Source organism: Hyalella azteca, unplaced genomic scaffold (assembly GCF_000764305.2).
Source record: "Hyalella azteca isolate HAZT.00-mixed unplaced genomic scaffold, Hazt_2.0.2 contig5669, whole genome shotgun sequence".
Taxonomy (NCBI): Eukaryota; Metazoa; Arthropoda; class Malacostraca; order Amphipoda; family Hyalellidae; genus Hyalella; species Hyalella azteca.
Window position 1 is genome coordinate 1 of NW_025935851.1, and position 26,740 is coordinate 26,740.

Here is a 26,740-nt window from a genome sequence, read left to right on the forward strand (position 1 = left end):
GATCTTGGAGTTTGTGTCGACAAGGAGCTAAAATTTTCTAGGCATATTGAAACGCAAGTTAATACATCCAATAAACTGCTTGGCTGATCAGACGCTCCTACGAGTACCTAGATGTAGAAATGATGAAGCTGTTGTTCACCTCTGTTGTGCGCCCGAACCTAGAGTTTGGACACGTTGTGTGGTCCCCGAAACTTGAAAAAATGAGTCGAGAGTGTTCAAAAACGTGCAACAAGGATAATTCCAGGTATAGTGGCAAGTTTCATGAAGAAAGATTGAAGATTAGGAAACTTCCCAGTCTCTGTTATCGTCGACTGCGTGCTAACCTCATTGAAGTAAGCAAGTTTACTCGTGGTTTTTACAAGGTCCCAGAAGGACTCATAGAATTGGAAACTTGAATCAAAACCAGGGGCCACAGCTATACCGAAACTAAAAAAACTGCGGTGCAACTCAACCATTCGACAACACTTCTTCTCGCTTCGAGTCACCGACATGTGGAAGACAGCCTCCCTGAAAATGTTGTTGACGCTCTGAGTATGAACGCGATCAAGTACAGACTGGTCAAGGCCAAGCATGAGCATATGTTTAGTCATGAAATGCCTCGTAGCCTACGGAACAACAAAGTCTAGAAACGATTTTAAACCTACCGTCCGTTGAAAAGATTTGATCAAAAGGCTTTCTTTTAGATCTGCGAACTAGTCAAGAAAAGTATATATTCGGACCTGCTGTTTGAAGTTAATTATCAATGATATCTTTATGGATTAAAGGCTAATCACGGTTTTAAAAGGAATAAATTCACACAAATAATGTTAAATATATCAACAATAGATACAAGTATGATGTAAGTTTGTTTCCTTGTTTGCATTAACATTTTGATTGCCTCCTAAACCCTTTGCTGCGACGAAGAACTTCCATCAGTAATGCCCGATAAATTTAGTACAACTCCATTACGCAGAAATTGAAGTAAGTTACACTAAGGTTTAATATCAATCATGTCCATAATCACGCAATTAACGCGAAAAAATTATCCCTATTCTTGGACCAAAAAATGTTACCTATTAAGTCGGAAGTAAAAAAACTCTGAGTGAATTGTTCATCATGAATGTCAGGTGTCTATTTCTGCGACCACCTGATGGATTTGTACTGAGGGTCTGGGTACTATTGTTCCAAGTATGACTAAGGCAGGACAAGTGAAACACGATTAACGCTAGAACTATTATAATAATAAACTGGCTCGGTGAGTACAGAAGGACGGGGATTGACAGGTACAGCACAAGTATGTGCCGAAGGAGCGGCTAGCAAGATGACGGCTAGGCAGTACCGCTGCGACTGACGAGCGGTGCGCAGATCGAGATATATATAGGCCTTAACAGGGATGACGTCACTGAGCGTGACTCTACCATGTGGGTACAGAACATGTTATAAGAGGGTGACGTATGATAACCTAGAGGGTGATAGAAGATACCCTGACATGAATTCCAAATCGGAAATTTAAAAATTTTTACATTTATAGTCAAAATTGAGCAATTTATTAAATAAATCAATTAACAATCATACTGGAGTTGGTGATCGAGGGAACATGATTCGATCCATGAAAGATTTACGCAGCATGTTTATGATGATATGGAAGATACATGCTGCCCTTAGTTGCATGCTACCCTCAGTTGCATGCTGCCCTCAGTTGCATGCTGCCCTCAGCTGCATGCTGCCCTCAGTTGCATGCTGCCCTCAGTTGCATGCTACCCTCAGTTGCATTAGTGTTTAATTTTGGATCTTGTTAAACTTCCTTTCAACTCAAACGTAAATTTAATTTTAAAAATTCATTAACGTATAATCATTTCTCAAACCAGTGTTTTTGGAAGGCTGACTTAATAAGAAATTAAAATAATTATATGACACGACGCCTGCAACCGCGTTGCCTTTGAAATTAAATTCCAAATTGGGAACCAAAAAGTAGCTGGAAAAATCGCTGGTTTTACGAGTTTTTACTAAATAAATTCTACTTAATATAAAATAAATTTTTACTTTGTCTCTGCATTGGCGGGAAAAAATGTGCGTACAATTCGAATTGTGGACTTTTTGAAATAGACATATTAATATTAATAGACATGCGATTTTGAAAATAGATTCATTTTCATATGGATCGGTAATCTATTTAGGGATCGTGCTTTAGTCGTGTTTAACTTGAATGATGTTAACAAATTTATCATAGTTTTCTTATAAATACAAGGAATAAATAGTAAAGCCATCATCATCTAGTCCGCAGGACCAGGCCAGACTCCGGCGTCGAGTAGCCTCCGTCGTTAGAGTAACCAGCTAAAACCTACCTTGTGTACTTATCACCAAGCTTCCTTATATTCCTATCTAGTTCGTAAATATATAACTAAGTAACTCGCCTCTCAATCAACCTGCCGCTTATTCGGACCCTAGATAAAACCCTTGGACCCTCAACTCAAGTAAACCCAAGAAGATCATCCGGTTATTAATCAATACCGAACTTTGAGATAATTATATATTATCAGGCCAGTCAGACCAAATCTCTTCCTGACAATCTGGCGCCCGACCGTGTGATAAAGTGGCAGTGAAAATTGACTTTGAATATTGTGAAAATGATTATTCAAGAGAGTGCAAAGAACGATAGTGAAGAAGAAGCCCGACAAGACTTCAAAGAAGAACTTCTACAACATCGTCATCTACAACATCGTCTGCGACATCGTCGACGGATGTACGAAATACACGGGTAGAAATGGCCCCATGCGTTAAACGAGGGTGTCTGAAATATATTGGTTACAATTATAATAATAAAAAAAATCTGAATAGATTTCTTCCTCAATAAAATGATGGCTACAACTCTTCACAAATATTGAACGTCTTCATAACTGAAAGCGACGTACATATATTCTGCGAACGCTGAATATAAAAATCTTAGAAGACGAACATTCATCACGTCAGATGAGCGAAGATCGTAGAGCGAAGAAAGTATGATGATGGCAGCGGTCACGACTACCATCCATACGAAAAGTTCATCACATTACACTCGAGGCGAATGCCGACGAAGTGAATTCGGGGTGCCTTATTCAAGAAATCATCTTCAAGATGAGAGGTCGCGGAAGATAATTCAGCGCTAATCAGGATGCAGAGCAAGAACCTTCACGGACATCTGGCCCTGACAATCCAACAACAAACCCCCGACACCGAAGAGCAGGCTAACACCAACTCCAGGCGCCCGGAAGTTGAGTATTCTATCTTACGTAAATACGTGGTAGAATAATAATAATAAATGTATGACGTCAATAAATAAATATATTCCACAGGTTTCAAACTGCAGCACCGCCAGGGTATAAAAACTGCAGTAAAGCACTGATCATGCGAGAATTTTTATATGCTTTAATGCAGCGAGCCTCTATATAGAGAATTTTTACTATAAATATTGCCAACGTAATTAACATGTTCTTCCATAAAACGTAGACACCTGAAATTCTATTACATGTTGAGCAATAATAATCAAAGAGTAAGTTAGTTAAATTTGTAGGATGCGAGCGTACTGCGATGTTTGACGACCATCGTGTGTATGTCAGTGAGCACTCGTCACGCTCATTGTTAACAACAATTCTGTCGTTATAACTAAATTACCTCTGATGATGACGATTAAAGAGGCCGTTTACTCATAATTTTATGAGATGGAAATGAAATCCTGTGAGGTTAGAAATACTAACTAAAATGCCGCTCTGATAAAAACTTCATATTGACATTATAAATTATATTTTGTCAACGAACTGACGAGTTCTGAGGTATACGAAGATGAAGTTATTTAAATGATGAACATTCACCTGTAGTTACATGTGATTAGCCTCTAACTAACAATGTAAAAATGTGCAAATAATCTTTACAGGTTATTTAAATAATCGTTCAATAACAATATAATGATGGAATTCATTTATTGAATAATAGAATTGAAAAATCGCTCAGTAATAAAGTAATGCTTCAATAATGAAGTGGATCAATTGATATTAATTGATCGCCTGGGGCAGTTGTGTGGCGCTGTTGCCAAATGAACGTCAACGGCGGACTAAACCTGGCTCAAACTACCCATTGAAATGGCACAATGTGGCACCGTCGCCGGTCCCATGAACCTTTTCTTCGTAAATAGTGAACGGGATATTATCATAGTAATCATAGCTCTAAGTTATGAATGAGTCTTTAACATTGGAACACTATTTAACATTGGAAAACTATTTAACATTGGAACACTATTAAACATTGGAAGACTATTTAACATTGGAACACTATTTAAAGTGGGCCCGCTCCTCGCTCGCGTCACAGCTCAGTGACCCTCGGAGTCGGTGTAGGCCACCATCAGAGGCGTTAAGGTCGGGGCCCTGATCATTGACATGAAACCATTCCCTGTTTTTAATTAATAAAATTAATAAATCCTTTTTGTTGGAATGGTGAGTGTGGGAGGCCTTTAAAAAAATATTATATAATGATTTTTTACATACATAGTTTCGTTATGAAATAATTTAGTAATGGTCGGTCGAGGAGAATCTGCTTGTCATTTGAGTTGGTTTATCAACTATAAAATATAGTATAATATATAAGGTACACGTACAATATAAAATTATTGTAAGCAGATGTCTCCTCTGTACAGGCGATTAAGTTTGCGCAGGGTCCGAAGTTTGACTCAATAATTTTATATTATTTTATAATATAAAGTTATTCAATATATCATCTATTAACATAAATTAATTCGTCAGTAAATTATAATGATAATAAATAATTGAAAGTCAATCAAGCTCAGTGGGTTTTTCACAGCTCACGCGAGGCTGCGCTGCTCAACAGCAACGCGTAACTGCGCCCGACCTCCAGCGTCTGACGCGTGTAGCATCAAGCGACTTTATAAACAATGTAAACAATAAATCAAATTATTGTCATTGTTGATGAGAACGTTCTCTGGGTTTGAACACAGCAGGGTTACTGGAATTAACTCATTCATGATGGAATATTCGACTGACAACACCGCCTCTCAATTACAGACTTCAACACGCAATGTTTCATGAGTGACGCTCTCAATGGCTTGAGCGGCGATATGGAGCATAAGTCTGAACTTCAAGTATAATAATATAATACATCAGGCCATCCAACGCGTACGCCGGCAGTATGGGAATATTTCGAACTTATTTTTTACTCTAGTTACCAAATGTTAAAATATTGTGCAATAAGCATAGAAAAGCTTATAACGATTGACGGTACTAAAAATTATCCAGATTGGAAAATATTTTCATGATCTGATCTTTGCATTTTCGCTATTGTAAAAAAACGTTTTAATATCAAACTTAACATTTTATTGAACCTTATGAAGTATTATTTATCAAACAAGCTCAGATTACGCGTTCCTCATAGGTAAATGATTATAGTAAAAAAATAATATTAAAATATTTTGAAACTCAAACCAATCAGTATTGTTGAGAAGCTACAATAATTAGTTTACGATAGGGAAAATGAATTGACATCAGCGAACAATAATTCTTACACGAGTGAACACATGCGTGTAAGCATGTAAGCATGTGTGCATGTAAGCATGTAGGCATGTCAGCATGTGTGCATGTAAGCATGTAAGCATGTAAGCATGTGAGCATGTAAGCATGTAAGCATGTCAGCATGTAAGCATGTGTGCATGTAAGCATGTGTGCATGTAAGCATGTGTGCATGTAAGCATGTAAGCATGTAAGCATGTAAGCATGTAAGCATGTAAGCATGTCAGCATGTAAGCATGTCAGCATGTAAGCATGTAAGCATGTCAGCATGTAATAGTGTCGCGCCGTACACGTCTTGTTATGCAAACTGCGTCGAATATTTTTAATTCTGCAATAGTTGCCCTATGAAAAAATTACAATCTAACTATAAATTAAACAGACACTGATGATATATGTTAGATAGATTTTAAATAGATTTTTTAAATACAATTCAAATAGCTCAAAATGATATAGTTTTAGATCGTTATTGAAACAAATTATTTCTAAATTTCAACCAAAATATTAGTTCACTTAGCGAGGCATGTCAGGGAAATTATCTTGGAGTACTATTAGCTATTCCGTTTTATTATGTAATTTTGGACTCAATCGAGTCAGTGAAGTGTATCAGTTGTATCATTAATGAGAAATGTTCTACTATCGGAAGTGCCTGCTGATGTTTCAGCCTGTCGTACAATGTGTGGTGATCCTGAGAATCAGGCTCATTCTGATTGCATTTGCTGACTACCCGCCACGTACCGCGTGAGTATCTGAGAAGAGGGATAACTATACTGGGACTGTTAGAAGGGGAAGAGGGTTAACTATACTGGGACTGTGAGAAGAAAAACTATACTGGGACTGTGAGAAGAGGAAGACGGAAAACTATACTGGGACTGTGAGAAGGGGAAGACGGAAAACTATACTGGGACTGTGAGAAGGGCAAGAAGGAAAACTATACTGGGTCATTTGAGTGTCAATGTGAGAAAGGGATGTGGGAAGACTATACAGGCACAGTGAGAAAGGGGAGAGGGAAATACTATACTGGATCATTCGAGCGGGAACATGAGAAGGGGAAGAGGGATACTGGATAATTGGAGTGGGAATGTGAAAACGGGGAAGAGGGAATACTATACAGGTCAATCATGTGGGGATGCGATGAGAAGAATGGGAGATACTATAATGGGTATATATACATGTGCCACACCCAAAACGCTAACTTAGACACCCTCCTCACTAAGGCCTCGCTATGTCTTCACTCTCTTCACGCTTTTGTCAACATTAATCAAACCCGTTCTATGGAAGTTATTTTTCTACAAAGTGGTTATGCATGGGAGATACAATACAGATATAGGCTAAGACGTCGACCGTTAGTTCAGAGTAGTTCTAACACGAGTTATATTGCGGCGTACTAGTTTGTTACTGAGGGCCTTACTAAGGTTCCCAGCCCTTCTATAGAATCACGTCTTCCACCCACTACTGTGGTCTTGATCGCGTGATCTGTCACGTGATGTTATCCATGCTGGCTCTGGTCTAGTAATTTTCCATCAATCTCTACCCCGTCTGTTGAATATTACGTCTCAATTACAGATGATCTAATCTTTTAATATAATTATAATGGATGTAATTAGACGTATGATTCACCCCGGACACTTTCGTCACTACGGTTTCACTCTATCATCTCTCCAACTTGTAACCTAAGAAAAAAGAATGTAATTAAAATATCATTTAGTTTACAATTTTTAGGATCAAATAACATATGCTTTGCGGCTACAAACTTTGTACAAATAGTTTGTTCAGTGTTAGATGAGATGAAGCAATGCTAATTACTTTGCCCAGATTAGATTACGTTTCATTAACGACTACTAACGAGAAGAACCTAAGAATGTGTGAGGGGGGGTTTAAAAAATGGACTCCCTAGTAGCTTTGTTTTTCAACAGCGCTGCTTAACTACTAGCAAATGAGCAATATTCGAGTAACAAGTCATAATAATAATATTATAATATAGCGGTTTCAGCGTTTTTTTATTCGGCCGTAGGCCTGTCGCCGATTCTTAACATTGCAGAACATCCACAGCATGTTGCGGTCTCGAACTCGCAACGTACTGCCACAATTCTGCTGTGATTAGCTTAACCGCCCGGCCTCCTTGCCGATTCTGACCAAAAACTGGCGCACAGAGCTGGGATCGAACCCGCCCTCTCTGCGCCAATCTTGGTACTCTGAACTGTAACCACTGGGACGACTGAAATTATTTTGTCTACCGATTAAGTAAACCTTATCCAGGCTTGGATTATTGTATCTTCCTTTCAATTATGCACGCGTACTTATTACAAACCTCAGAACATAACCTTCCTTAATTATGACTTTATGACGACAGGGAGATAGGAAGAAATCACAACTTCGAACTTCGAAGTACATCATGACATTTCATGTCACACGACATATTATTTAACTTCAGTTACTCCGTGAACAATTTTTTTGTCTCGTAATGCAGTTTTCTGAATTATCCTCCTCATAGGAATGACTGCTTTATATCACTGCACACTTGAGGCATACGAACAAAGAGCGATATAACGATATAATAACAAGGATATCTTGGATTAGGATCACAGTTTATGCTTCTAAAACATATTGAAAAGATCTTCAAATTAGATGGAATTTATTAATGCACTGAAGTACGGTACATCATTGATATATCTAAATCATTACTGCCATGAATAATCACCGCTGGCTATTCAGTTCCTAATTCGCCTTCAAAAATATCTGAAAATTATATTCCCTGACTTATTCAATAAAATTTCCCCCACTGTAGCTAATTGGTCACGTCTTTTTCATTTCAGTGTCATGCAGTACTCTAGAGAAAGATTATTGGTTCCCGTTAGCAATCGGTTCTACATTTTTATCATAGTTGCCCTGTGATAAAATTTGATTTGTAATACATTAAGAAAAAAATTTATAACGATTAGGCACATAATATTATTATTTACGATAGATTTTTTTTCAAGAAAACACATATTTTAACCATATCAACATCATAAATACTTATTTCTAGCGCAAATGATTTTTATGCACTACAATCTCGTAAACTTTCAGTTAAGTGAATATGGCAGCATTCTCTATCCTGTTCTGTAACTAAAAATAGTGGCGTAAAATTTCTTGCAGACTCTAGAGAGTCAATTAAGTACTTCATTTATAGTGGGATGATCTGAGAAGTACGTGGCGCTCGGAGTAAAATTAGAGGCTAAGCCACCCCCAGTCCACCAGATGTCTTTTTGAAGCCACCATTTGTTACAAGTGTGGCATAATAAAGTTATATGTGTTACATTCCGTAATAAAGCGGGCGCTCCTCACTCTAAAGTCTAAAATCACTCTGGCATAACTTTGTCGCTACTCTGGCTTGGCATTCTCCTCGCTGGCCTTCCTGTGGCATATCTCTGAAGTGACTGGCGCTGTGTGACGAGAATGTTTTGCAGTCGTTTGGGTTCGAGAACAAAAAAATCACCAATTAGATAAAGAGAAATTGTGAAATATCTTTTATTTACTGCTGATTATTTAAATTTAATAGAATAGACATTTGTTTAATTGCTGTAGCCTAAAACCATAGAAGTATTTGTATTAGTGTTATTATTATAATTAATTCAATGACAGACGGACGGGGTGAACGTGCTTATCATAGGATTCAGTTAATAAGCTAACATCCATATATCTGTAATATAATATATAAATATTATGGAATAATATATAAACACATATAACATCTAATTACATGAATTAATGCAATAGTTTATTCATTTATAATGAATGCTTTGATCAATGTCGGTCGGTATTTCAGCTCACGCGAGGCTGCGCTGTTCAACAGCAACGCGTAACTGCGCCCGACCTGCAGCGCCTGACGCGTGTAGCATCACGCGACTTTATAAACAATAATTTCAAGAGAATTTATTTACTAATACTGCAAAGAGCTTTAACATTATGCAATTCATGAACAAAACCCTTGTTTTCATTACTGATGAGGACATTGCTTTTGGCTTGAACTAAGTATCGCAACTGGAAGAAATTGATTTACTTATTCATGATGTAATTAATATTCATTGTTTTCTTTGTTTTTAAGGGGGGAGGTTGTGCTGGGAGATTAGAGTGAAAAGGTGAAGAGATAGGAAGAAAAATATTATAGTGAGTTATTCAATATTTCTGGCGTCTCAAGTTAGAATAAATAGGTATTATGGTTCAGGTTGTTGACAAAACACAAAAAAATGTCTGATGGTATTGCAAAATGGGGGATAAATTGAATAAATGAAATTTAATCTGCAGATTTTTTTCGTTTGTACAAGTTCGTAATAATTCCAAATTCAGGTTTGAATATCGTTCAAATTTCAAAACCGGTAAGATAATCGCTAATTTTAGCATTAGAAGAGCCTACATTTTTCTAAATTTTTCAATAAATTTATTCATAAGATGCTTTCATTCCTTACAAATGCTCTCAAAAAGAAAAAAAAATAATTCATTCGATTGATTAGATGAACTGTACTTCCAGTACTTTTGAAAGTACAGTACAAATGTACTTTTTTTAATCCGTAGTCACGGAATGTAATTTCGGAAATCATGTTTACTTCTGCGATTCTGTTTTTTCTGTGGAAAGCTTTCTCATAATCTCATTCCATGCCATATATTCACTTAACACCTTCAAGCCGGCAATAACAAAGACTCATTACATTTTTAGCTGTAGCTGGAGAATAGGCCCTAAAGTTGGAATTGAAAGCACCTTGTTTCATGTATATAGTGTTAGTAGTTGCTGAAGAATAGGGTAAATTTGGACTGCGACTGTCCAGTGTGTGACTCAGTCTCTCTCAGTGAGTGGGCTGAAAAAGTCATATATTTTCTGAAATATTGCAGCTCTAATATCATATAATTTTGGTAGGTATGAAGTCTCGCAGCTTGAATGTCATAAATTTTGTTTGAATGAAAAAATTGTTGTTTGCACTTCGCAAACATGTCATTTCATAAAATGTTCAACTTTTGCAATTTGCATCACTTTACCATCTGGCCAAAATGTCCTGCATAACATAAGATAATCATCATTCATTTTAATGTAAACAAGTCAACCTAACCTTTCATTAAAGATTGCGCATAGTTGCGGTCACCGGGTCACGTCAATGTTGGCATAGTAATGAATATTTATTCATTATTCATTGATCACAATTTGGTTGGAAATGATTTTTAAAACTAAATAGTAGAAGGCAACAATCCACATGGCTTGAGATTGGTGCCTTCTAATGAAGGACTGATTTTGGCAAATACTAAATAGTACATACAAACCAGAATGTCAATGTCTTATGTCGGGAATACATTACGTTTCCGATATTCTCCCATCTGGTAAAATTGGTTTGTGCGGTGCAAACCCATTGAATACCAAAAATACTGGCACCACAATTTTTTTTAATTATCAGTCCTCATTTTTTGCAACTTTGAAGGTTAATTATATAGACAAACAACAAACATTAATAAAATATGAATATCTTCAAGAGACACATCACATGACACATGACGATGCATCAGCATTGCGTAAAAGTCTGTAAAAACGCTGTTGCCATACCAATATGTTTTGAATTTCTGATGACAGTTATGTCTAGACATATTTTATTTACAAAAGATTTCACACTCAGAACTATTTTCTACTAATTAGAGTGATGAAATTATTTCTGACTCCTTTCAATAACCATAGAACCTTTAATAACCCCTATCAGGGCACTAATAGTATATATAAAACAAGCAAAATCTGTCATTTAACACTAATACTTGTTTACTTCATATGCCAAAATTCTGAGGACTTGGTTATTTACCACTTGCCTTGCATCTGGACAGAATATTGCCTCACATCCGGATGGTCTAGGGAAGTTAAACAATGTTCCCATAAGAAATTTGTAGAAAATTTCTTCTAAAATAAATTTCTAGATTTTTACTTTCACAAAATTTCCATATCAAGGAAAATAAGAGATTATTGATGGATAATTAAACACATATTGAGTATTATAAGTTTTCTGTCTCTTGTCCCTTGACACATGTATCTGCGCGCTGCGCCAATGCTTGCGCGCGCCAGCAGGGATGGCCAGAAGTTGCACTGACTGTGCACAGCAATGGCTTAAAAAAAGTCATGCGCAGAAAAATTCTGTGAAAACATACTGTTGCAGGGGGAGCTATATTGCTTTTTAGCCCAACCCTTTGGCTTTCATGCTTGTTTATTTAATGTCTGTGCTGTGTTTTTTTCATTATGTAATTTTTCTGTTTTTCTTCTCTAGTCCAGACAAGGAAGTAAAATCATTAATGTAAAGTAAATTCCAAAACTAAAGCATAATCCTAATGCAAAATTCCAATGAATAACTAATAACTGCACCAGTATGGGAACCTAAGCTAACTCACCACTGAGAGGGAGTGATTATTTATTGCATATATTCATTTTATTACTCAATTAATGATGTATTACAAATTGTTTATACTTTGTGATTTTGCTTTGTTTCTTATTTTCTATTAATTGTGTTCAGTGTGTATTCTGCAAACTATATATTTTAGTGTTCATTAACCCTTCAGTAAGCTGATTGCTGCAATACAAGTTAGATATGTTCATAAGATTCTTGATTACTGGTATTACTGTTTTTCTGCTTGTTAATTAATGCTTGTTCATATTTAATCCAATTCTTTATCTTATAGTCTTAGGGCTATGATGCATAAAATTAATAAGTTTTACTTTCTTTTATGGCAGATCACATATGCATCTTGTCCATGCTCCTGTGTACGTAGTTCCATGCTCCTGTCCTAGTTAGTTACATGCTCCTACGCTCCATGTTTCCTATTCTCCTTAGTTCCTTAACTCCTATGCTTGTTAGTCCTATGCACTGAAACTCTTTAGGTATATACTGACATTCTCCAGTCACCTATGCATCATACGCGCTCATTTCAAAACCAAGAGCCATTTACTTGAACGGCAATTTAAATTCTGTCTTATTTGTCCATAATAAAAGATAAATTTTAGTCTCATCATTATCCATTCTCTAAGTAGGTTGTTGCCAACCTATCAAGTAGAAGTAGGCAACGTGTTTGCCTCACCCGCGGGAGACACACGGCAACATTTGGCATCTCCGACGGGATATTTTTTTCCCTTACATTATTTTCTTTCTAATTTCATGACATCTAGTAATTCAGTACAATGGCTCAAAACACCAAACACTCACCCTCTCAAAATTTAGTTTTAGTGGAGCATGGACAGGGTGCGGCTGCTAGAGTGGAGTCAGACGGTGACCAGGATTCTGGCAGTTCTTCTGAGCCAGGACTGGCCATGTCATCCGTTTCCCCACCCACTGCTGGGGCTGAGAATGTTCCAAAAACCCAAACTCAGCAGAATGCAGCAAATAGTACTGCTACTTCAACCTTAAGTGAAGTGGTTACCATACAATCTCTGCTCACCCAATTCTCAAGTCCTCAAGTACGAGCAGATTTTGTGAATGGGAAATTTGGCTTTAATGTAAACCCTAATTTGCTTCCAGTCCTGGATGAATTGCGATGGACTTTGTTTCCCCGCTGGCTGGGTGGCGGATTTGCTGCTGCTCAAGTATTGAGTGNTTCATAAGGTTCTTGATTATTACTGTTTTTCTGCTTGTTAATTAATGCTTGTTCAAAGTTAATCCAATTCTTTATCTTATAGTCTTAGGGCTATGATGCATAAAATTAATAAGTTTTACTTTCTTTTATGGCAGATCACATATGCATCTTGTCCATGCTCCTATGTACGTAGTTCCATGCTCCTGTCCTAGTTAGTTACATGCTCCTACGCTCCATGTTTCCTATTCTCCTTAGTTCCTTAACTCCTATGCTTGTTAGTCCTATGCTCTGAAACTCTTTAGGTATATACTGACATTCTCCAGTCACCTATGCACCATACGCTCATTTCATAACCAAGAGCCATTTACTTGAACGGCAATTTAAATTCTGTCTTATTTGTCCATAATAAAAGATAAATTTTAGTCTCCTCATTATCCATTCTCTAAGTAGGTTGTTGCCAACCTATCAAGTAGAAGTAGGCAACGTGTTTGCCTCACCCGCGGGAGACACGCGGCAACAATACATCATCCTGAGTGTGGAGCACCTGAATGGAAATTTAAGGTCCTAAAACTAAAAGTCTGAATTCAGTAAATTGTAAATAGGAGTTTTTAAATTAAAAATTATCATACAATTTCCCTAGGCTAAAAGAGAATAGTAGTACAGATCTACTAGGAGTTCTTGACAGTTCTAGTGCCAGCAGCCAGGGTGCAATTTGCAAAGAGCAAGTAAATATCTGAAGATTTTCAGTGACCAATTTCAGTCCAATCAGCATCAAAATTTATTAATTTGTAGATTTTGCAGCTAGAGCAAGAGGTATAGCTAGAGAAAATGATGCGAAATGAAAAATTAGGCAGAAAACACCATGATCACGAATATGAAAAAATGCCTGTGAATCTGGCAAATTTCTCCCTTTCCAGGCTTTCCTGTTTTTTTTTCTTAATTTCCTCAGTAGAAAAGAAGAAAACTGGTGAATTTTATCCAAAATTTTCAAAAAAATACCTGTGAAATAATCTATTTTACCTGCAATCAGCAATCTTATAAAACTGATGCCCTATATTTTGATTTTAGCAAGAAATCTTTAATAAAACTGAATTCATTGTTTTGAAAAAATCTCTTATTAGCAACTTTCTACTGGCCCTACTCAGTTGGCATTGCATTAAAACTTCAGACTCATCTGGACAACGCAGTTGCCAAACTATGCATATTGATTCTCATGGGATTGCTAAATTTTTGCAATATATATAAGTGCTTATATCAGATAAAGGTGTCATGGTTTTCAATGAAATATATTTAGTTAAAATGAGATTTCTCCTTTCACTGCCTTTATCAGAAAGCATAGAAACATAGAAATGAAGAAATATGTAACATATACTATACACATAGAAGCATACCTATACCTTATAATGAAGAATTTGCAGGCTGTAGACCCTGTGGTTGCCTAAAGTACTCACTACTTTAAAGTCTGGATAATTGAGCATAGGAATATGTTCATATACATATATCTAGTTTTATCCTAAATAGTCAAATGGGGTCAGACAGGATTGCAGCCTTCAAGGGGTAAGAAAGGACCAGCCCATGGCGTGCATTCTAATTGCAATGAATTAAATTTGATGGAAGAATATGTTAGAGCAATCATTGCATGTCATTTCAGTGTTTGTTTTGACCCTGTTTTACAAATAATGAATTTTTGGTTAATTTTTAAAGAAAACCTATGTAAAGAAGGGTCACAAAATAGTTAACCCTATTTTGGAAATGAGCTCTGTCTAATGACAAAAAATTTTTTGGCCAGGTTTGTGGATGTAAGCAGGTAACCTCAAGTAATGAGCAACTTTTGAGACATACTAGGCATTCCTACTTGATACCATCACTGCCTGACATGTATTCCAAAATGGGGTAAAAAAGGACTGGACATGGGGTAAGACGGGACCACTAAATGATTCTGTTTTACCTTACAAGTGGTCCTATCTTACCCCACAAATGGTCCTGTCTTACCCCCACATATGGTCCTTTCTTACCACATAGTTTGTCAAAAATAGCTTTTGAATGTTCATATTATTGTGCATATTGTGGAGTATTTTGGTCACAATTTTTATCGTTTGCTCAAAATAACCATTCTAACCTGTTTGCTTTTTTCATTAGAAAAATTTTGTGTATATACTATTGTAAATTGCATCAAGAGGATGGAGAAAATAAGGATGTCTCTTCCCATTGACCAGCTGCAGAACTATGTGCAAGAGTGGTTGGGGGAAAATCATTGTGTGAAACATAAAAAAATAATTATTATCACAACTTTGTGAGAGGGCATGGGCTATGTTTAAAGAAGTGCACCGCAAACACATAGCAAGAAAACACATGACACATAGCAAGAAAACAGTATTACAGAATTGTGTACAGATAAGTCTTAATGAGCAGTAACTGAGCAAGGCACTGTGTATATCTGCTCAAATACAAGGGCCGCCATCACCTGTCCATTTTACTTGGAAATCTATAGTTACTTAACCAGTCATGTTTCCTCACAATTCTCTAAGTCTCATATAAACTCTCTGCTGATCCGAATTTATAACCAACTTAAGCATTAACAGTAACATATTAATTGATCCCTGGTAACAAACTATGTAACCTCTGTTTTTTTAACTTTGCTCTGTAAAAATCAGAAAATTCCAACTTCAACCGTTAACATGCCAAGGTCAGCAGTCAATGTTGTTTACCAAGGTGGGGTCCTCTAGGGACGGTGGGACCCCATTGTTTTTTTTCTATAATACAATTGTTATTTACTATACATTTCTCAATTTTTTTTTTGTTTTTTGGCTTAATGAAACATTTCAGTGATGGTTAGATTTGTTAAAACAAAATTTTTTTCATTCTCTAAGCAAAAATTCCATTACTTATGAGAGCAAAGTATAGTTTTGATTACATCCGTTTAGAAAGACAATTATAATATTCAAGTAACTGCAGGTTTATGTACCAGTGTTGAAGATTTGTTACAGATCATGGTCGGCAGTCATTTGCACATGTGATTGTGATGATGGTCTTCTTGTGTGCCAGACAGACGAAGTGCTGGCATTTGCTGCATACCATCAAACGGGGTAAAAAGGGACGGGCGGGGTAAATCCGGACGTGCCTCCCACATTTCGTAGAAATGTTGTAGCAGCTAAACTAATCAAAATATTGCAAAACTAAAAATAGTGGCATAAAATTCAACATTTTTACTATCTATTATGTATATAGCTAGTCAAGAAATCAAACATTTACTATCTCTGAAAAATCACTGAAAAAAGTGTGAAAAGTGCGATTTTGGAAAAGTACCTCTGCTAAGGTCTGGTGCAAAAAAAATATTTGCCATATTGAAAAATTTTACTTACATAAAAGTTGCACCCAGGGGTCGGCTTGAAAACATAATTGACGGAATTGTCCTATCTCATTCCAAAAAAATGGCAGTCATTTCCGCACGGCGGGGCTACTCGGGACACTCCCCGGGGTAATTAGGGACACCCTTAAAAATGCATTTACAGTAGAACCTCAGTTAGCAAAGGTTCCAGTTAACAAAAAAATTGATTAATAACAAAGAATTTTGATTACACTTACCTCGTTCAGCGAAAAAAATTCACTTATCGAAAAATTAGTGCATCATCGGTCGTCACAAAATTGTGCATAGAATGCTATATATAGAATTGTGCACCGGGCATCATAGAATGAAAAGTAATTTACCTAAACTATGATTTATTTCTCCAAAACATATGATGGTTGTCACTAAAACATTATTTTCTGTTTCAGGTATGTTTTTCATGATCTTTTTTTTATAGTGAAAACACTTGACTCAATTAAAATTGTGCTAAATTACAAACCATCCTGTAAGCTTACAGATACAGAATAAATGCTTCATGGCTGCTGATATGAAGCTTGCAGTGGACAAGGTCGTTGTCAATGCTCAATGGCAGGTCCATGGATAGAGTAATATCACATTAATATTACGGTAATTAATGAATATGGTAATATAATATCAATAAAGGAAAAACAAGTAAAAATCACAGAAAATGTCATTTATTTTACATCTACATCATCTACAATGAAAGAGGACTTCAAAGTACTGTTAGTAATGGATGAGTACACTCTGCACGCTTCAAACGTTTTAAAATTAACTTTTATTGCAAGTGTCCCGGATTACCCCGTTCCCAGGGGTAAATCGAGACTGTTTTATTTTGCATCTGGCACCTTACGAATAGCATATGGAACTTTTTGAAGATGTCATTGGATAGCCCTCACAAAGAGCTATAAAATGAGCCTAAACTTGTTTCTGAAATGTTTCATGGTGAGAAGTTATTAACAAAAAACGCTCAAAACCGTCCCTTTTTACCCCATTTGACGGTACCATGTTTACTTTCTCGTCACAGCTCTGAGGACATCTCCCTCTTTTTTGGCTTCTCTGTTGCACTGATTTTGGCTTCTCTATTGCAACTGATACTCCTGGAGCTTCAATGGCTCTGAGGATTGAACGATGGAGACCACTTGGATTGTTTTCCCTGTGAATAACATTGGGTTGTCTGGCCTCTTTCCAATTCCATCAGGAACAAATACTGACACATTTTCTCAGTAACCTTCAAGCCTTTGTTATTTGACCGCCAAATGTTTGGAGTGTTTGTGATGCCAATGTCAATCGGATTCGTGAAAAGGCTGAGAGGCCATCTTGAGGTCTGCCTGGTGCAATTTGCAAATCAATTTGTCTGCATTGTCAATCTATTCATGAATCATGATTGGCTTCTTGTAACTATTCTGATACAGAATCCAGAAATTGAGTAGATAGTAAATGAAGTTTTTTGTTCATTTTTTTAAAGTAATTGACCACAGCCATGCCAGCAAAAATAACAAATTTGGATGAGTGCAGTTCTCTATTTTTTTTGCATTTTCCACCATTGCTGGAAAGTCAGGCTTCTTTGCTCCTAGTGTTCCTGTCATAGTAATGTTTTTTTGCAGCAAAAATTCTGCCTTTTCCTCAGAGGTAAATAAATTGTCCGCTGTCATCCCTCTCTCAGAGCCAAACAGTCACTTACTATGTGGTTCCCCAGCTTTTTTTCAGGCGCATTACCAGGAAGCTTTCCAGTTTGACTTGAATGTTGTACACATATGGTGTCTTACGTCTGCTGCTGCCCAGATCTTGATCCCATATTTGGCTGGCTTTGGTTTCATGTATTGCTTTATTGGACATCTGTCTTGAAACGCAACAAGTTACTCATATGCCGTAACTTCCTCATTTGGCTTAAAAGCTCTATTGCAATTTCATACAAATGAATCCCAAGCATCACATCTAGCTGCAAGTTTATCATTTGCTTACCGCTTGACAGGTGTTTATTTGTCATCAAATCTGATGAACTGGAGAATGTTAGCAGCAAATCGGTTTCATGACATTGCTGCAGTAGAAATGGGACAGCCAATGCTTTAATCTGTTGTTCACATTTCCAGTGGCAGAAAATGAGAAGAGACCGGCGCTAAACTGAGGCACGGGGAGCTACTCAACCTCAAATAATGGTATTTTGCCAGTCTACCTGTTTTTACTGAAAAGCAAAAATAGAATTAACATGATTAACCTATGGAGTGCACAAAATCCATCCATAAAATGTAAATTACAACAACTTTAACATGATTAAGTTAGGAATCATTTTAGGCAGTATGCAGTCTACGGTACTTATAATGTCTACACTAAAATTCATACTCTTGCTTTAATTTTATACTTTGACTTCACAGCAACATTGTGAATATCTTGTAATGCTTCTGCATTGATGAAGTTACAGAGTTGACAATATCGTCATTAAAAAAAATATTGTCGTAATAATAACAACAACGACAATATCTTTGTTGAACATTTTGGAGATTGTGATTGCAGCATTTGTTGCAAGAATTGGCCCAGGAGATGCGTTGATGTTACATTGGAGACAGCGGGTCACTGGGGATGCTACATTTGTCCAATTCTGCTAGATTTTTCTATAAATTGTGTAAAAATCTTCTTCATCCAAAAATTTGCAAATAGTGTCACTTGCTTTGTCTCCCACTTCAAGATTGTCCTTGGATGTTGACACATTTGCTTGAGAGATAAATTCTTCAGCTGATTCATTCAAGATATCTTCTTTATATTATAAAATAATTTTATGTAATTAAAAGAAATTATCATTAAAATTAATAGATTGTTTTCAAATATCAGTCCCCAGAGATAGAATAAGCTCATGAAGCTTGAACATTTCAAGTCTTAATTGTAATAATAAAGGACTGAAAGTTTTGGTATGTGTAGAACTATTTCTTTGTATTTGTTAATGTTATAGATCTTGGTGGCATGTCTAGGTAACATCATCTGTAGGCCATTGAGGCCAAAGAACCCTATGTGTAGTAAATTATCTAAGAAAAAGTGGCTTAGAAGCACTAAGAAGATTGAAATTTGATGCATTTTAGATTGTTTAAGTAATTGCCAGCATTATTTAATTATTACCTATTTGTTTGATTTCCAAATTAAATTGAATAAATTTATTTTTCATTTTCCAGATCAAATGTTTGCTGCTGTTGTGAAATAGTTTTTCAGCCAATTCAGTAGTAACCAATCAATGCATGTTGAAACCAATTCCAAGATAAAATGTGATGTGAAACTGACAGTGCAACAAAACATGATGTAATTGTATTGACAAGTCAGTCAAATAAATCAAGTCACTAAAAATGTATTTTCTCACAACCTATTATATGGTCCATGGTCATTCAGTTTGTTGACTAAGCTTGCTACATTTGTACCTGATTGCCACACTTTTGTACCCAAGTGCCTTGATCAGTACTGACCTAGTAGCCTTTCATTTTACTATTAATGGCTGTAGATTACTTCATATGTTGTTATTTTAGATTCATTATGGATTCTGAAAAAGTAGGAAGTAACTCTAGTGGTTTAATGAAACCAATGTGCATTACAAAAGAACTCAAGCACAAAATAAAAAGAAAACGTGAAACAGGCGTCAGGGTTTCTGAAATAGCCAGGCAAGAAAACATGAAAAAATTAAGTGTCCACGAGATCTTGAAGAAAGAAGATGCACAGAAACTAAAAAGAGCAGCTATTGTAGCAAAACAAAAGTCTGATAGGATGAGACTATTGGAAATTATTTTTTTCCGTTTTATTAGTGACAATAAGATGCCTCCTGTTGACAGAATGATTCTTCAAGAGGCTAAAAAGTCGTATCAGGCAATGTTGTCCTTATCACCACATAGTGGCATCAGTGTTGACTTTGAATCAAGTGGAAGTTGGCTACCAAATTTTTGAAACGAGCTGGAATAAATGTTGATGCAGTTGTAGATAATTTTGTAAAGCATGTTAAGTATGAAGGTTACCTTCCTCAGCAACTGTTCAATTGTGATGAAACTGACATATTTTGGAGGACAATGACTAAAAGGAGCTTGCCTCATCTCAAGTCACTGCCTGGAGATCATTTGGCAGATGATCCATATCATTTTCCTGTCTCAGTCTTATTGTGCAGTAATGCCAGTGGTGACTGCAAAGTCAAGCCTCTTGTGTATCATAAAGCAGATCTTTCAGGACTTGAGAACAAAAATGAGTTGGATGCCAGACTTCCAGTCATGTGGAGGACGACTGCTGAAATTAATGAAGAGGAACTGTTTTTGGAGTGGTTAAACAAAGTGTTTGCGTCAACTGTAAAACTGTATTTAGAGGGAAGGAATCTTCCACTGAAATGTCTACTAGTTGTTGAATATGGTTCTGCTAATCCATTTGATATGAATGAAGGTTGAGGCATTGAGCACAAGTTCATTAAAGTGAAATTTCTTGCCCCATTTGCAGCTCAAAAGCTGCAGCCAATGGAACAAGGAGTGCTGTTGAATTTCAACTTGCAGTAGGCCCATGCTTTGTTTTCCAGGGTCTTCCTGATCACTAATGAAACCAATAAAATGCTCCAAGATTTTTGGTTGAGACACTTTTTTTGTGTCACATCTCATCAGCCTTGTTGCTGTAGCCTGGAAGGGTGTTTCTCAGCACACTTTGCAGTCTGCCTGGAAGAAGCTGTGCCCACATATGGTGGCCGATCTGGGATCCAAGAGCTCCCCTTCAGAGGCAGAGGCACATGTGATGGATGAGATTGTAACCATGGCTGAGATTTGGGACTTGCAGGTGGATGATGATGATGATTTGGAATTTCTGCACTTGTTACCATTTATATTTCTTTATGGTCAACAAAAGGAGGTCTGGAAAAGTAAAGTCAGGACCATAGAAGATTTTGAAAAATTGAAAAGTGAACAGCCTCCCAGTCTTACTGGGTTGCTTCCTCCCTGTGAAGTGACAAATGAGGAAAGGTTTTCTGACGCTGAACTGGAAGAGATTTGTAGCAAGTGGAGAGATGTGTATAAATTTATTTTTATGCACCATCCTTACAATGTGAAGGTCTATGAATCAACCCAAACTCTGAATTGCCTTGGCATGTCACGCTTTAAAAAAATATTGGAGACCAAAAGAATCTACAATCATGGTAATTCACATTAATATAATTTCCATTATTTAGTCTCTTTCTCTGTCATAGAATAATATTCAGAAAATTTATAGACATTATTTCCTGGAATAGCCTAATTAAATGGTGATTGATTTCACCAGACGCTTTCCTCTGAGAATGCTGCTCCGGGGAACACAACAAAATATTGTAAAACAATTTTCCACATGCTGCATGTTAATACTTAATTCAGAATCTCACAGGTATATTGAAACTTTACTTTTATGCAATCCAAAGATCGGATGGAAGAGCTGTTAAGTTGCACACACTTAAACTTTGCTGAGGCTCTGCCTGAAAAAGAAGAGCAAGTTCTAATTTTGAGCACGCCTCCTGCAGCCAAGTTTGAGCACTCAGTCTACAAAACTTCAGTGACAGTGGAGCTCTGCGAGTCTCAACAGCAGCCTCAGGTAATTTTTGTTCAAATATTCAAAAGAAATTGTAAGTCAAATTTGTGTTGTCATATAGTGCAACCGTGAATGTCTTGGATAGAAGAGAAATTTTCTGTCTAATTATTTACTTGTAAAGTAATTTTTTCTTGGTTTCAATTAGGTAACTTCCATTCGTTTGTGCCTCCAAGACACCAACCCTGTCAAAGTGCACACCATAACTGAAGATGCAGAAGTGAGACATCAATGTAATGAAGAGGACTGTGATGCTGCCAATGAGCGCATGCAAATTCCTACCCATGAAAGTGCCACTCAGAGTTCACATTGTGATGGAAGCCGTTTCTTGGAAGCAATGGAGATTGATGAGACTTCCAATGATCTTGAACATGGACTTTCAATTAAAGAAATTAATGTTAATGGTGTACCAAGATCCGGGAAAAGAGAAGCCTCCCTCTTTTCACAATGTAAGCCCATGACATCTCCGAGAGATTTCTTTGCTAACAAATTAATATGCAAATTGTGTGGTATGTCATTCTTTACAAAAGAGTATCTAAGTAAGCATCACATTGCTGAACATGAGACTAAGAAAATGTTGCGCTGTGATATCTGTTACGTTTCTACCTGCTGCAAACCAGTTTTAATTGAACACTTGTCCTCAAAACACAATTTAGGTGATGGGAAACATTGTGAGATGTGTGATTATTTCACATGGAATGCATATAGTCGCAAGTTCTGTTTGGCTCCAAAACACAGATCAGGCAAGGCTCTCCAATGTGACATGTGCAAGTAGGGTACTTGGCAAGTGCCAAGTATTTTCTTGATGTTCACATGTATATAAGACATGGAATTTGCCCTTTCTGGTGTGACTTTTGTAAATTCAGTGCATATGATGAAAATGTAATGGTATTTCATGTTATGTTCAAATGTGCTTCTAAGTTTGAAAAACCTAAAGCTCGTGCTATCAATTACACATTTCTCTATCAGGATTTTTTCAAGTGAAAAGCTAGTTGCAAAAACGTGTGCATGAGAACTTATGAGGCATGATTACAAAATTGAATAATTTTCTTTATTTCCCTCGTGGCTATTAAAAACCATTGCTCTCTGTCTTCTAAGTCTCAAGCAAATTATTCATTGTAACCATTGACAAAAATCGTTGTGGCACGTCATGTGCAACTTGGTTTCGTGACCACAAAAGGAAGATTACAAAACTGGAGTAATGACAAGTTTATTTATTTTTGAGATGCCTCACCTAAAATATGAACCTGTTTATTTGCAGAGTCAGGATTGTTATATTACTTACTCTAAAAGCCACTGCTGCTACGCAAATTTTTGCAGTGTCACTAGATACCTACTGCTTCAATCAGATTTTTTAATCTGCTTATGATTGTTGGGAATATATTTTCACCTTCAATGATTTTTTCTGAGACATGGGCCCAAAGTGGTTGGTGATTGCAAAATCATCATTGCACATCTTTTTTTTTTCACATAGTTGTGGTTGTCATTTTCTCTAAGTGGATACCATTACCATGATTTCAAATTATACTTTGCATCTTCTCAAAGGTATTTAAAGAAATTGCATATAAAAAAGTGGAATGACTCGTGCAAGTCTTGAGCAGCATCTGTGGGCAATGCTGAAATTTACTTTTTTATAGTTTTTAGTATTATACAGATTATTAGTACCTGCATTTACCCATGATGTGACTACTGTATGGTTTCATTATTTTGAGTTTTTTGTAAGGTCTAAGTAAAAGTAAAGACTTTGAAATTAGTACTATTGCTGGCTAAAAAAAGAGGTAGTTGCAAATTAATGCATGGTCAGTTAAATATGTAGCAATATTTATTAGATATTATTAGATAAATATTAGAACTTCTGTTATTCAATCAGACTTTTAACTATGTACAAGTTTGCAATTTTTTTTCATTGAATCACAAAGAAAATATTAGAAACTTGTTATTTCATTGCGTGGCAATTTTTTCATGCAATCTATAACAGTACAATGATAATTTGTTCTGTATTCAAAGGAGTTATTTAGTTATTAATGAAATTATTGTCTCAAACATTCTGATCATTTCCCTTGTCCATTGACTGTACTCCAGACATGATTTAAATGAGTAGAAAGGATCTTGAATTTCTTTACCGAAATTTCTTTTTTGACAACTTGAGTTTCCCAACATCCCTGGCACTGGATTGCACCAAACCTTGGTCCCAAAAATATTACATCATTGAAATTGCAGCAATTTTACAAAATTTATTCATCATTCAAGTATCTCGATTTGTTAAAATTTTGGAGTTTAGGGGCTGGCACAGCAACTTGGAAGCTGGTGATTGCCAGCAAGGTCTTGAAACCAAGTATGGACCAAAGTATTCTAGGACCATTTTGTCCTATCACTTCTTATCTTGAATTGGAAAATTAGTGAAATGTCTTGTGTTACAATGTCTTGAAACATTTTCTCAACATTAATTATGTTTCTTATTTCATTTTTGCATTCAGCTTTTATTTTGATTTTGGCTGGCACCCACCTTACAATAGTAGGTGAAAAAAAAGAATATTGCTCATTCAAAGAGACTGGTGTAGTGGAAGCTATTAGTGTTGTGAAACAAAAGAACCTTTCTAAAGAACTACATTAAAGGATATTTATGATGGAAAATAGGGAAATTACTATAGCATTGATCAGGCTAAATAGTGATAATGCACCAGGATTTAAAGAAGACAGTGTAGGTATGGAACTGGTCATAGACATGCTGCTAAGATAAACCATAATATATTAATAACCCTAAACAATGATGCAAAGTGCCTCATTCATAAGCCGAGTTAATTGTCTGGACTCCTTCCAGAATGAACTCTAAATATTTGAGCATTCCACAAACGCTAAAATGTGATGCCATCAAATAGGATAATAAGTAACAAGCGCAATAAATCAGGACGGTCCTCCACATTGCGTAAAAATATTATAGCAGTCAAACTAATTGAAATATTGCAGAACTGAAAATAGTGGCACAAATTTCAACATATTTCCTATCTATGTAGTATAAAGTAAGTTAAATCATACATTTAATAGCTCTAAAAAACCCTGAAATAATGTTAGAAAGTGATATTTTGAAAGTTTGAAGCAAAAAATAATATGTGTTTAAAAATTACTTTTTAAAAACAACACTTATAAATAATCCAGTATCTCCGATGTTACACATGTACAATAATTTCTAATTTTTGTTTTCAAATGTTAAAAAAAGTAGTGTTCAAATTTTTTTAATATATAGAAATTTTCAAAATTTTCAAATTTATTTATTCTGTCAACTGAATCATACATTGTCTCTGACTTTATGCAAGTGTGCAAAATTTCAGATCAATTGGCTAGGTAGAAGTGTGTTAAATATTGATTATAAGATTTGTAGCAGACAAACAAACAAACAACATGAAGTGAAGTTAAAGAGAAGTGTTATAATATATTTGCCATATAAAAACATTTTGCTTGAAAACAATTTGCAGACAGGTTTTGGCTTTGAAACTTTATCAACAGGATTTGCGTACCTCAACCCAAAACAAAATTGTGGCCATTTCCACAAGGTGGGCTATTAAGGGACACCCCCTGGGGTAATGCCGGACACCCATAAAAATGCATCAACAGTAGAACCACGGTAAGCAAGGGCTCCTGGTAACAAAAAAATCAGTCAAAAACCAATAAATTTACTTCTCTCAGCAAGAAAATTTTACTTGACAAACAATTAATGCATCAAACGGTCCTCACAAAATTGTGCATAGAATGTCATAGACAGAATTGTGCGCCTGGCAACGAAAAATGAAAAGTAATTAACCAAAACAATGATTTATTTCTGCCAAAAATATGATGGGTGTCACTAAAATATTCCTTTCTGTTTCAAGTATGGTTTTAACAATGTTTTTTTTTTGTAATCATGAATTAATTCACTTTACCCAATTGAAATGGAGCAAAATTGTGCGCTTATGGAGAAAATGTTATATGGCTGCTTATGTGAAGCTTGTAGTGGACAAGGTTGTTGTCAATCACATGAAAACTTTTAGGGGGGTTTCAAAGGTGTTGGGTATAGTCTAGAAAGGAAAATGGTTTTTGTTATTGAAAAATACAGTAATCATCAATAAAGGAAAAACAAGTACAAATCACAGAAAACTTCATTTATTCTGCATCTACATCATCTACAAAAAGGGTAAAATTTCTTAGTTCTGATAGTAATGGATGAGTACACTCTGCATGCTTCAAACGTTTTAAAATTAATTTTTACTTAAAGTGTCCCAAATTACCCCATTCCCAGTGGTAATTCAGGATGGTTTTTTATGCTTCTTAAACCTTACGAATAGCACATGAAATTTTTTCCGAGATGCCTTACAATACCTAGCCCTTGCAAAGACATTTAAAATGAGCCCAAACTTGTTTATGAAATGTTTCATGGTAAGAAGTTATCAATGAAAAACAAAACAAATTGTCTCTTACTACCTTTGTCCATGAAATCTGCTATTGGGTGCGCGATGTTGAAGCAGTAGTAACAGTACAGTATATACCAAGTATCCAAAGTGCTACAACATGGAGGCTGAACCGAACCCTGCTCATACTGTCCTTGGCTCATAGCTTTTTGCCATTTCCATGGCTCTGCAGTTCTCCTGTTTGGATCCAAGGATTAGCAGGCAAAGCATCCGTCTGTTGACTGACTCTCAGTCAGCTTTGCAGGCAGTCAGGAATATCATCAACCCTTCATACATGGAGT

General features: G+C 36.1%; 1 protein-coding gene across 1 annotated transcript; it reads left to right on the forward strand.

The window, feature by feature from the left end:
* Window positions 1-19,701: 19,701 nt before the first annotated feature.
* LOC108664780 lies at window positions 19,702-23,841 on the forward strand. The gene is made up of 3 exons (XM_018151463.2): window positions 19,702-21,598; window positions 21,854-22,023; window positions 22,166-23,841. Exons 1-3 carry the CDS (start codon window positions 21,148-21,150, stop codon window positions 22,790-22,792), a joined length of 1,248 nt encoding a protein of 415 aa, XP_018006952.1. The 5' UTR covers window positions 19,702-21,147; the 3' UTR covers window positions 22,793-23,841.
* The last annotated feature ends 2,899 nt before the right edge of the window (window positions 23,842-26,740 follow it).

Excerpts from the sequence above, each read along its gene's own strand:
- LOC108664780 (XM_018151463.2), top strand. The coding sequence starts at position 21,148 with ATGGTGGCCGATCTGGGATCCAAGAGCTCCCCTTCAGAGGCAGAGGCA. Across the intron at positions 21,599-21,853 it reads CAAAAGAATCTACAATCATG|ATCGGATGGAAGAGCTGTTA; the intron begins GTAATTCACATT and ends TGCAATCCAAAG. Across the intron at positions 22,024-22,165 it reads AGTCTCAACAGCAGCCTCAG|GTAACTTCCATTCGTTTGTG; the intron begins GTAATTTTTGTT and ends GGTTTCAATTAG.